Here is a 12,941-nt window from a genome sequence, read left to right on the forward strand (position 1 = left end):
TATTTTATTAAGGTTCATTAAGGTTGGATGCACTGATATGGATGAGAACAAAACTTGAAATTGAGCTGAAAATGACACCATTGTTTTCTGAGCAGATTTCTAGAATTTGCAACATTGCTAAATATATAATCTGTAATGACAAAAAAATAAATAAATAAATAAAAATATAAAACTAGTAATAAATAAGCCAGTACAAACCAGTACAAACAAAGGCAATACAACCAGCAATTAAAGCTGAAAAATAAAGTAATACAATTAAATAAAATCAAATAAAATTAAAAAGCAAAACAGAAAACTTAAAAATAGTTTTCTGTATTTTTCTGTAATTGAAATAAAGCTAAATTAAAAACATTACATGAAAAACTTAAAGTTTGCAACATTGATAAACATACACAATTATGCAAATAAATTAAATTAAAATGCAAAATACAATCGTTTTCACCAGTGTAATTAAAAAAAATGCTGTCATTAAAATATAATAATAATAATAATAAAAAAAAAAAAACGCAAAAAGAAAACTTACAATTTTTTTTGTAATTGAAATAAAGTTACGTTAAAATAAAACATTAGATGAAAAGATTAGATTAAAGTTTGCATCACTGATAATGAAATGATCACTGATAATGCATAATCGTCTTTACCAGTGTTATTTTTAACTAAAAAAAAATGTTGTGGTTAAAATAAAATAAATTAATAAACTAAATAAATTAAAATGCAAAATAGAAAACTTAAAAAGAGTTTTTTTTTGTAATTGTAATAAAGCTAAAATAAAGGTAAAATAAAATAAAACAGTACATGAAAAAATTAAAGTTTGCAACACTGATAAACATACAGTCTACAATTGTGCAAATAAATTAAATTAAAATGCAAAATAGAAGTGTCTTCAGCAGTGTTGTTTTTAACTTAGTAACTCAAAATAAAATAAAATAAAATTAAAAAAATAAATTTAAATTAAACTAAATTAAAATGCAAAATTTCAGAAAACTTAACTATTTTCTGTAATTGAAATAAGGCTAAAATAAAGCTAAAATAAAATAAAATATTAGATGAAAAAATTAAAGTTTGCAACACTGATAAACATACAGTTAGCAGTTGTGCAAAAAAATTAATTAAAATGCAAAATACACATCTTATTTTTAACAAACTTTTTTGTAATTAAAATGGTAAAAATGTTACAATTTTTGTAAAAAAAAAAAAAAAAATAGTAAAAAAAAAATCATTAAAATTAAATTAAATTTGAAAATAAAATGAAATAAAATAAAATAAATAAAATAAAATAAAATAAAATAAAATAAAATAAAATAAAATAAAATAAAATAAAATAAAATAACTGGATGAGAAACTCAAACTTAACCCTAAAGAAAATGAAACAGAAATCCTGCCTTGGTGACTAAATGAAATAAGTTTTAGCTGAAGTATTAAATGTACTAAATCGGAAAATAATAATAATAAAAAAAGCTACACAGAAATATACAAAAAAAACATTTTTTTTTCATTCAATGCAAGTGAACAAATTGTCCATATTTAGCATGTTACTTTGAGTGAAACTTGTATAAGAAGACTGATTTAGCTGCCACTCACAATGGCGTCTGTTCTCCGCTGCCGTAGTTCTCGATGTTGATGGCTGCTGTGATGCCGCAGATGATAAAGGGAACACCTGCACTCACTAAATAAAACCTGCAGACACAAATCACAGAAAACACACCATCACACCCCTGCTTCATACGGTTTCAACAAGCTGATGCTAAAAATACAGCGTTGGGATTCATCAAACACCGAAGTGACTGTGTTGAGGGAGTGCGTTCATGAGAGATTTATTTGACCTGTCAGGACTGTTTGAGGAAAGCATTAAACACAAAGCAAAATCAGGATCTACAGGAATCACATCAGAGAGATGTGAAAAACCCAAAGCCAGTGCAGAGGAAAGACAAAACGAGAAAATGATGGGAAGACGTGCATGGTATCACTCCAGGGCTTCCTTTAAATGACTGACAACAAGATGTTGTTTAAATAGCAGGATAAACACATTTATAGTGTTAACTAACTATAATTTTCTCAGCAAGTTTCTCTTCAAACTGTTGATCCACCATGATCCAGTTTTTCATGCATTAAAATGTTTTAGTAAAAATATCTACAGGAAAAAACATGTTGCAATTTTGAAACTGAAATAAATATTACATGAAAATAAGTTTCCTCTGCAGCTACCTTAAAAGTTTAAGTTCTAAAATACTAAATGAAAATAAACAAAAACTATAATAAAAACACTTTTATGGGTTAGAAAAAAAAAATGAAACCTTAAACATATTTCAAAATATTAATATTATATTATATTAAAACTATATTTTTCGTTTAGTATTTTTAATTTTAGGGAAAAACTGATAAACATGCATTTGATTATTTTTATCATATATTTGATTGCATTTTACTACTAGCACTGAAATTCAACAAACTAAAATAAAAACAAATTGTTCAGAAATATTTAAAAAAAAATAATCTAATAAAAATGACAAAATGCACAAAAAACATTAAACTAAAAATTAAAATGTAACTACTAAATATTAAATACAAAAGAATTAAAAACAAAAATTACAACGATTAAAATAATTCAAATAAAAGTAATTATATATCACACTTTCATTTATTTAAGTAAAAACAGTGTGGAAAAAACATGCCTTTGAGTACTTTTATTGTTATTTTTACTGTATTTTAATACTTGCATTAAACATCCTTACTGTAATTAACTACAGTTTGGCTAAAATGCTGGTACACTGTAAAAAACAATTTGTTGATTCAACTTAAAATAATTTGTTACCCGGCTGCCTTAAATTTAAAGTTCATTCAACTCAAAAAAAAGTTTAGTAAACTTGAAATGTCAAGCTGTACTAAGTTACAACTTGGATATTTGAGTTCATTCAACTTAAAATTTTAAGGCAGCTGGATAACAAGCCCAGCTTTGAAGTTTAACAAACCAAATTGCTTGTTTAGTCAACTCAAATATATAAATTTTCACTTAGTACAAATTAACATTTCAAGTTGACTAAACTTATTTAAGTTGACAGAACTTAAAATTAAGGCTGCAGGGTAACATTTTTTAAGTTGACTTAAATTGTTTTTTTTTTCCACAGTGTACCTAATTAAAATAAAGCATATTTTAAAATATTTAAAACCAAATAGATCTTCAAAAAATAAATTGAATGAAAAAATACCTGCTTTATTTATCATTACACCAGTCTCATATATCCAGTTGTAAAGTTAAAAAAAAAAAAAAAAATACATAACCATTATTAAGTGCTTCAAACCTATGACTTTCATTCTTGATTTTTATGTGAAGATATTCAGCTGTAAATATGATGCTTCTATCCATATAATTAAAGTGAATGAAGACCCAGAACGCCTGAGCTATACAATCACATCTTCATGAATCACCTGAAGACAATGAGAAATGGAGGAGGACTATGACCTGGTGGAAGGTCGTGCTGATAGGACACGGAGCTGATGTGATTCAGTGTGTGTGTGTGTGTGTGTGTCTGTGTGTGAAATTGATTTGCCTCCATGGGCTCCTGTGACAGACGACATTAGAGTCAATCACGTGAGATCGGCACAGCGAGCAAAGATACACCAGCGTCAGCATATTATCTGCTTTTAGAAACGCCACACACACAGTCTAAGGGGAGTGAACTACACGCGTGCTCTCTGCAGAATAACATACAAGCAAATGAGTGTAATTTCAGGCGGTGAATTAGGGCTGTTATGACATCTCAACAGCATCCCGGCGAGTCTCTGCGGCGTTCGCATTTGGGGAGATTAAAACCGCCGCCCTCTGAGCGCAGACACTCGGGTTAGTCCAAACACACTGCATAATTCATGAAATTATCCAACATCTGAAGAAAAAGCTGTCTGCTGTGTGATACAGAATGTAGCCGTTTAGAAAACTCAAAAGAAATCTCACACAGTCTTCTCTGCTCAGCAAGGCTGCATTTATGTCATCGAAAATGCAGCAAAAATTGTGAAATATTATTAGTTTAAAACAGATGTTGTCTATGTCAATCTATGTTAAAATGTAATTGATTGCTGTGATCAAAGCTGAATTTTCAGCATCATTACTCCAGTCTTAAGTGTCACTTGATCCTTAAAAAAAAATCATTCTGATATGCTGATTTGCCGCTCAATAAACATTTCTGATTATTATTAATGTTAAAAACAGTTGTGCTGCACAATATTTTTGTGAAAGCTGTCATTTTTTTTTTTTTTTTTTTTTTTTTTTTAGGATTCACAGATGAATAGAAAGTTCAAAAGCATTTCAAAAATCTGTTGTTACATTATAAATGACTTTGGTGTCACTTAACTGTTAGTTCATATCCATTAAAAATATTAAACAGATACAACTTTGGATTAATAATGTATATGTTGAAATTAAAATGAACTAAGATTAATAAATGCTTTAGATGTATTTTTCATTGTTTATGTTAACTAATGGAACAAATGGAACCTTATTATACAAATATTAATCTTTCATCTGTTACACAAACGTGATGCAACTATCTGTAAGAACCATTTATATGGAGCAAAATAACTAGAGTTACAAAAAACGCTAAACCGGAGCTGCTTCACCATCCAACTAGAACAGCAGTTCAACCACTAAAAGCATGAGAAATTTTACAGCTGAAACCATAAACACTAAACAGAAATACTAGCAATATTGCAATAAGGCAAAAATGATCATGTACGAAGAGGAATGAGCTCCAGGATTGTGATCACCAGTCCATAAATTGGCATGAATGGGTCAAACTGTTCCATACGGATCGACTTATTACAGAGCAAACAATTCATGCAATCAGATATCAGCACTTTAGGTGATGCTGAAACAAAATGAAGGTGAAACGATTGGTGCACCGTGACTCTTAGCTTAGTTCAATTACAGATGCACCGCTGCGTCTGCGACCTTCATTACACCTGCAGTGTTTACACAGGATCTGATAACAAAAGAAGGGCTGAAAAGAAGGTGACTATAACAGCAGAATGATAACAACAGGTATCTGTAACAAACAAAACAAACAAAATGTGATTTCTTTTTTTATGCATTTAAAAAGCTTTTAAAACATTTGAACAAGTATTTGAAATGCACTTAAAATGTAAATTTTATTTATTTTATTTTATAGCACTTGTCTATTTCATCTGTAGATTTCAGTTAAAGTACATATCTTTAGTTTTTTCTCTATGTCAGCAGCAGTTACATATACCAAAACGTAGAGTTTTATTCCTCTCTATATTCTGAAGGTTTTTACAGAAGGGTTTGTTAATATAATATTCGCTCATTTTATTATTGCACTTTATTTATTTGTGTCAGTGGATTTCAATTACAACATATATTTAAAGGCCATTTTCTCAAAATGAGTTTGTTTCTCCAATTCAGTAACACTTACATATTCCAAAACTTACAGTTTTATTCCTCTCTATATTCTGAAGGTTTTTACAGAAGGGTTTGTTAATATAATGTTCGATAATTTTATTATTGCACTTAATTTATTTGTGTCAAAGGATTTCAATTACAATGCATATATTTAAAGGCCATTTTTTCAAAATGAGTTTCTTTCTCCAATTCAGTAACACTTACATATACCAAAACTTAGTGCTTTATTCCACTCTATATTCTGAAGGTTTTTATAGAAGGGTTTGTCCATATAATTTCCTTGATGTTATTATTGAGCTATTTATATCTATAGAATTCAATTACAGTACATATCTTTTAAGGCTTTTTTTTTGCAAAATGAGTTTCTTTCTCCACTTTAGTAACACTTGCATAAACCAAAACTTAGTTTCATTCCTCTCTATATTCTAAAGGAAGGGTTTGTCCATATAATGTGCTAAATGGTATTATTGAGCTATTTATATGTATAGAATTCATTTACAGTATATATCTTTACAGACCTTTTTTCGCAAATTTAGTTTTTTTTTTTTCTCCAGTTCAGAAGAACTTACATTGACCAAATCTTACAGTTGTATTCCTCTCTATATTCTGAAGGTTTTTACAAAAGGATTTGTCTATATAATTTGCTTGATGTTTTTATTGAACTTTATCCATTTACATCTATAGAATTCAATTACAGCACATATCTTTACAGGCATTTACTAGCAAAATGAGTTTCTTTCTCCACTTCAGTAACCCTTAGATTCACCAAAACTTAGTTTTATTCCCCTCTATATTCTGAAGGTTTTTACAGAAGGGTTTGCCCATATAGTTTGCTTGATGTTATTATTGCACTTCATCTATTTACATCTATACAATTCAATTATAATACACATCTTTAAAGTAATATTTTTTCCTCAAAAATGAGTTTCTTTCTCCACTTCAGTAACATTTACATACACCAAAACTTAGTTTCATTCCTTTCTATATTCTGAAGGTTTTTAAAGAAGGGTTTGCTTGATTTTATTATTGCACTATATTTATGTGTGTCAGTACATTTCAATTGCAGTGCATATATTTCAAGGCTGTTTTCTTAAAATGAGTTTCTTTCTCCACTTCAGTAACACTTACCTACATCAAAACTTACAGCTTTATGCCTATCTATATTCTGAAGGTTTTTACTGAGGGGTTTGTTAATATAACATTTGCCTGGTTTTCTACATTTTATTTCTAAAAACATGGTGAAAATGTATGTGTTTTCTGTCTGTTGACAGTATTTTCTGTTTTATGGAGTAATAAAAAGAGACACCCAAAATCCCTCCTGTAATAACTTCTAACTCTAATGTCAATAATAAAAAAATAATTTAAAAAAATGTGTTGTTTCAGTGAATGTTCAGATTTCGGTTTTGAAAGTTTATACAAAGGAGTGCATACTTAAACATAACATTTCAGCTATAACATTTTTAAACTATGTATCATATAATATATGTTTTTTTTATCCTATTCACCTGTAGTGTCTCGCCTTAAAACACAAAAATGATGTGACTTGGAAGTAATAAAGTTATTGTAAATTAGATGTGTTCCACAAACCTTTGAATGAGGCTACAACATGAAGTTTCACTGGACTAAAAACGCAAATGCAATAAAAACAGTCTGCTCCTGAGAAAGAGATATGAGAGGGTAAAATAGATGTGCTGATCCAGCCAACAATCCAGAAATAAAACAAACTGCAGGAGGCTTGAAGTGTGAGAGAATTATTCTGAAGACAGATAAATGAAAAAACAATCACGTCACTTGCAGTCGAACAGCAGAATCATTCTGGAAAGAAACGTTTCAATCAAACTGGTGAAAGCGAACATCACAGACAAGAAACATCATTACTGAGCTATTGATCCATTTCAGGCCTCTCTGTTCAGAATAGCATACTGCTCTTATTTATGTAATATGCACAGTACACAGCTCTTCTTTAAGCATGTATTACTAGTGTGCAATGGATTGCATAATATGGTTTCACATACAAAAAAATAAAATAAAATAAATAGAGTCTTCAGATTTTAGCACATATCGTGCAGTATGCAATACACTTTGAAGGAACCATTTTTCCATGTTCTTCTTTGATTAAAAACCAAACTAGTTTGGAAAAAAAGAGGATGAACTGGAGTGTAAATGGAGTTTCTCTACGTCAGAGGACTGAAGATTGGTTAAAGATCTTGCTCTCAACATCTGACTCGTGTCTTACAGGCCGCAGCGTTTCTGACAGAGAACACAATGTCTGCGCTCGGCTTTCATGTGACCTACTTTCAGCACAATCAAACCCAAACACTCCACTCAGAAGAACTAAAAATCCCAGATTAAAAACCATGAACAAGCAGACAAGCTGAACGAAGCTGCGTTAAACTCAGAACACACAAAAAAAACACTGAGGAACATGTTAGTGCTGCTTTCCCTAGGACAAAATGAGTTATAGTAGGGTGATAAGTCATGTGTATGTGTGTGTATGTATATATAAAACATTTCCTGAGGCTATTTTAAGAATAAATTTGAAGAATGCTTTAAATAATTAGACATGCTAAAAAACAGAATTTGGTAACTAAAAAAATGTATGGTGAGAAAAAATAAAACATGTAATTTTTGTTAAATTTAATTTAACCATTAAAAAGGAGTCAAAAAAGTAATATTAAATTAAAATTAAACTAAAAATAATATATTAAAAAATATAACATTTTAAAAGATATACAATATTTCAAAATGTATATAAAAAATATTACAAATGCTAATAAAAACCTATTTCAGCTAGCTGTCAAACCAATTCAAACTCAGTTTAGTTTAACTTGATGTACTAAAATAACTGAAATTCAAAAACATTATTAAAAAAACTACAGTAATTAAAAAAACAACAACTACATCGACAACAATAACTAAAAACTTAACCAATAACCATTAAAACACACAACAAAACTACTAAAACTAAAAATGAAAATGCAAACGGAAAATACACAAAACACATATTTTAAAGTGTACATTCCCCTAAATTGTTAATTATGTACAAAGATGTGTGTTCAACAACTGCAAAAAAATAAACTCAATTAACTATGAAAAATGGCATCTGTGGTTTCTGTACCTATCAAACGGTATACACCAAGACCAAGGTGAAGAACATATTCAGCACACAGTGATTTAGGTACAAGCTGTTCTGTGATCGTACTCTTATTCGCTCTGCGGAAGGTTAATTCACATGTTGAATCTCAACTGAACACAGATTGATTGGGCTTATTAGCTTGACACTGACAGAAGGTTAACGTGAAGGTTACGCTGTGGATCCTGCAGCTGTCTCTCATGTTTACCGGTGGGATTTTCACCATAAGAGCTTCATCTTGACAGACTAACATCAAGCAGCTAATTTGTTCAGATCAACTGTGGAAGAGTCATAAATCCGAGAACAACGTGATGTTTCAATGAAACCTGGAGTAAAACTCGAGGGTTTGTACCTCAACATGGGTGATCTGGCGGGGTGAGGCGGCGCATGGTCTCCGTCCTGTGGTTGCTGTGGTTTTTTGGTCACTTGTTTGTAGATGTTTCGTGCCGTGACGCCCAACCAGAGCATTGTAGACAGAGACGAGTAATGCAACACGATACCAACCTAAAACACACAGAAACACACAGTTCAGTGGTTAAAGCGCAACGCACACTGGAACAAATTCAGATCAATCACTGACAGATTAGTGTTCTAGCAGTATTTTTGTCCATGTAAATATTTATTAAGAATGCATTAAATTGATTTCTGTTCAGTCTGTTAATAAATATCATCATATTCTTGATATTAAGCAGTTTCCGAGAGTCCTTAAAATTGAATGTTCCTCATCCCAGTAAGATGACGTGGCCGCTCAGACACACAATAATCAAATAAATTCTGGTGGCCTGGCACCTTCTCCCAGTGCTCTCAACCCAGCCCTTTGCATGCGCAATAAAGGCTATGCTCTCAAAATATTATAACTTTTTTTTTTTTTTTTTTTTTAACTATTTCGACTTTATTCTCAGAGTATTCTGAATGTATTTTTGTGGTATTTCGACTTTATTCTCAGAGTATTTCAACTTTATTCTTGTGGTATTTCTACTTTATTTTCGTAGTATTTTGACATTTTAATCTCGTAGTGTTTGGAGTTTATTGTCAGAGTATTTTGAATGTATTCTCGTAATCTTTCGACTTTATTCTCGTCACATTTCGACTTTATTCTCTTAGCATTTCAACTTTATTCTCGTAGCGTTTCGACATTTTAATCTCGCAGTGTTTCAACTTTTTTCTTGTCATATTTCGACTTTATTCTCAGAGTATTTGAACTTTATTGTCAGAGTATTTGAACTTTATTTTCAGAGTATTTTGAATGTATTCTCGTAATCTTTCGACTTTTTTCTTGTCGTATTTCAACTTTATTCTCAGAGTATTTCGACTTTATTGTTGTGGTATTTCTACTTTACTCTCTTAGCATTTCAACTTTATTCTCGTAGTGTTTCAACTTTATTCTCAGAGTATTGCGACTTTATTCTCAGAGTATTGCGACTTTATTCTCAGAGTATTGCGACTTTATTCTCAGAGTATTTCGACTTTATTCTCAGAGTATTGCGACTTTATTGTTGTGGTATTTCTACTTTACTCTCTTAGCATTTCAACTTTATTCTCGTAGTGTTTCAACATTTTAATCTCGTAGTGTTTCGACTTTATTCTCGTATTGTATTATTCTCAGAGTATTGCGACTTTATTTTATTCTCAGAGTATGTACTTTATTCTCACTATTCTCAGAGTTTATTCTCAGAGTATTGCGACTTTATTCTCAGAGTATTGCGACTTTATTCTCAGAGTATTGCGACTTTATTGTTGTGGTATTTCTACTTTACTCTCTTAGCATTTCAACTTTATTCTCGTCGTATTTCGACTTTATTCTCAGAGTATTGCGACTTTATTCTCAGAGTATTGCGACTTTACTCTCTTATCATTTCAACTTTATTCTCGTAGCGTAGGGCTGCACGATTAATCGAACGATGTCGTGAGGCGCGTTAAGTCAATGAAGCCGGTACTTTGATTAGTAGTAAAGCTCCATCACGTGCGTTCAGCTGGAGCGGCAAGTAATACACAGAGCCGTAAAGCACTGACAAGCTACGCCAAATCGCGCGCAAAATCGAATTCGATTTTGAGCGCGATTTTGGCGTAGCTTGTCAGTGCTTTACGGCTCTGTGTATTACTTGCTCTGTGTACTGAACGCACGCGATGGAGCTTTACTACTAATCAAAGTACCGGCTTCATTGCCTAAACGCGCCTCACGACATCGTTCGATTAATCGTGCAGCCCTATCGTAGCGTTTCAACGTTTTAATCTCGTTGTGTTTCGACTTTATTCTCGTCGTATTTCGACTTTATTTTCAGAGTATTTTGACTTTACTCTCTTATCATTTCAACTTTATTCTCGTAGTGTTTCAACATTTTAATCTCGTACTGCTTCGACTTTATTCTCAGAGTATTTCGACTTTTTTCTCGTCGTATTTCGACTTTATTCTCAGAGTATTTAAACTTTTTTCTTGTGGTATTTTTACTTTACTCTCTTAGCATTTCAACTTTATTCTCGTAGTATTTCGACATTTTAATCTCGTAGTGTTTCGACTTTATTCTCAGAGTATTTCGAATGTATTCTCGTGGTATTTCAACTTTATTCTTGCAACATTTCGACTTTATTCTCTTCACATTTAGACTTTTTCATAGTATTTCGACTTTATTCTCTGAGTATTTCGATTTGATTCTCATAATCTTTCGACTTTATTCTCGTAGCGATCTTAGATGTTGTTTGTTTTAACGTGGTTGTCATATGTATATAACACAATTTAAATACATAGTTCTGTGATAAGTTTGCCTCCATTTTTTCTCAGGCACTCAGCTGAGCACAACACTGAATACGCTTTCTGTCTCTGCTGTTGCACTGTGCTTATTTTCTTCATCTGTAATCTAAATTAAATGCTGCGCTGTCATATATTCAGCAGGAATCCCGGCTAAATAAAATTCTCTCATCCACTTACGAGTCGCTGTGCTTGCGGAGACTGTGAACAGAATAATCAGATTTTCTAAGCATTTGTCTGGGCTGCAAACACAACATATATGTTGACAAACACTCAGGAGAAAGAGGGAACGATAAAGGGTGAAACAGGGATCATATCATCCGGAGAGAATGACTGACGGCGGATTCCCATTACACAGATTACACTTTCCTACGCCATCCATCACTCGGCCAAGGCCAATCAAAGCCGGCACCTCTACAGGCGGCCCTCTGAGATCAAACGCATGAAGATGAATAAATATAAATCTAAGAACGACCTTGAGCCACGACACTAAAAATCCCTGACAAACCCGGAGCTTAACAACACGTTCAAACCAGCACAACATGAGCGACCGCGTGGAAATCTGAGTTTGTGTCCTGAGCAGCGATGACCTTGACGAGCAACAGGACATTTTGTCTTCATTTCACTATGAAATCACATCAGCTAGAAATACTGCTCTACATAACTGTGCATTACACATTATATACACTAGAAATTATGCAGGATATGCCCAAAAAATGAGATATGAGTGCACAAAATGCCTCTGGATGGGTTTTTCTCTAATTTTTCTATCAAATTATGTAGGCAATATCACACGAGCAAAAGTGCTATTTTTCTCAAATATCTGCACAACTGCATGTGATACTGATTTTATACAACAGTTCAATAAATGAGTTGTTAATGTTGTAATATTCTGATAATACTGTCAATTGTTTGATCAATTTTGCAAAGTAAACAAAAAAGTCTCAGCATAACGGTGCAAAACACAATGGTGATTTGTTACAGAATGATTCTGCATTTTGAATGAATCATGTGAGTGAATGATTCAGTGACTCATTAAAAAAAACAAAATCACTGGCTTTATTTCTAAATGAATCAAATGTTTGAACAAATCAGTTGAATGAACAATTCAATGACTCATTCATTAAGACCTACTCGCATTGTGTTTCATACTTAGAGTATCATTTTATTTAAAAAAAAAAAAAAAGAAAAGAAAAAATAGGGAGAAAAAGAAGTTGAATCAAAATATTTCTGTCTAAAGCAACTTTTTATTTAATGTTTTGCGCATCTAACACTAATGAATTTATAAGATCTTTTGGAGGAATGTCTCAGAACAAACTGATACATGGTTAAATTTCAACTAATTTGATTCATAATTACATACACATATAATTAGATTAAAAATTTTAATCTCTTGACATCCCTATATATATTACATACAATATAAACTGTAAAAATTATTTTCTGATATGTCTGTTTTCTTGTAATTAATAGTGAAATTACAAGCAATTTGCGCATTTCTACACCAAATTTTATCAGTGTATAAGACACTGTATTTAGTCACATTAGTTCAAAATTTAATAGTAATATCCATTATGTGTGTATATATATATATATATATATTTTTTTTTTTTAAAGGTTAAACCTTTTTAAAAGTTTACAAGTCATAAAAT

The 12,941-nt window shown here is 31.2% G+C and overlaps 1 protein-coding gene across 1 annotated transcript in view; it reads right to left on the reverse strand.

Annotated features, from left to right (window-relative positions):
• The window catches only part of LOC127175472 (adhesion G protein-coupled receptor A3), a 196,255-nt gene that overhangs the window by 1,787 nt on the left and 181,527 nt on the right, over positions 1-12,941 (reverse strand). The window contains exons 17-18 of the mRNA XM_051126554.1: positions 8,896-9,047; positions 1,582-1,677 (exon numbers count right to left, since the gene is read on the reverse strand). Coding sequence (XP_050982511.1) covers positions 1,582-1,677; positions 8,896-9,047 — 248 coding nt within the window. The remainder of the gene's footprint in view (positions 1-1,581; positions 1,678-8,895; positions 9,048-12,941) is intronic.

The sequence above is a fragment of the Labeo rohita genome, chromosome 13 (assembly GCF_022985175.1).
Source record: "Labeo rohita strain BAU-BD-2019 chromosome 13, IGBB_LRoh.1.0, whole genome shotgun sequence".
NCBI classification, from domain to species: domain Eukaryota; kingdom Metazoa; phylum Chordata; class Actinopteri; order Cypriniformes; family Cyprinidae; genus Labeo; species Labeo rohita.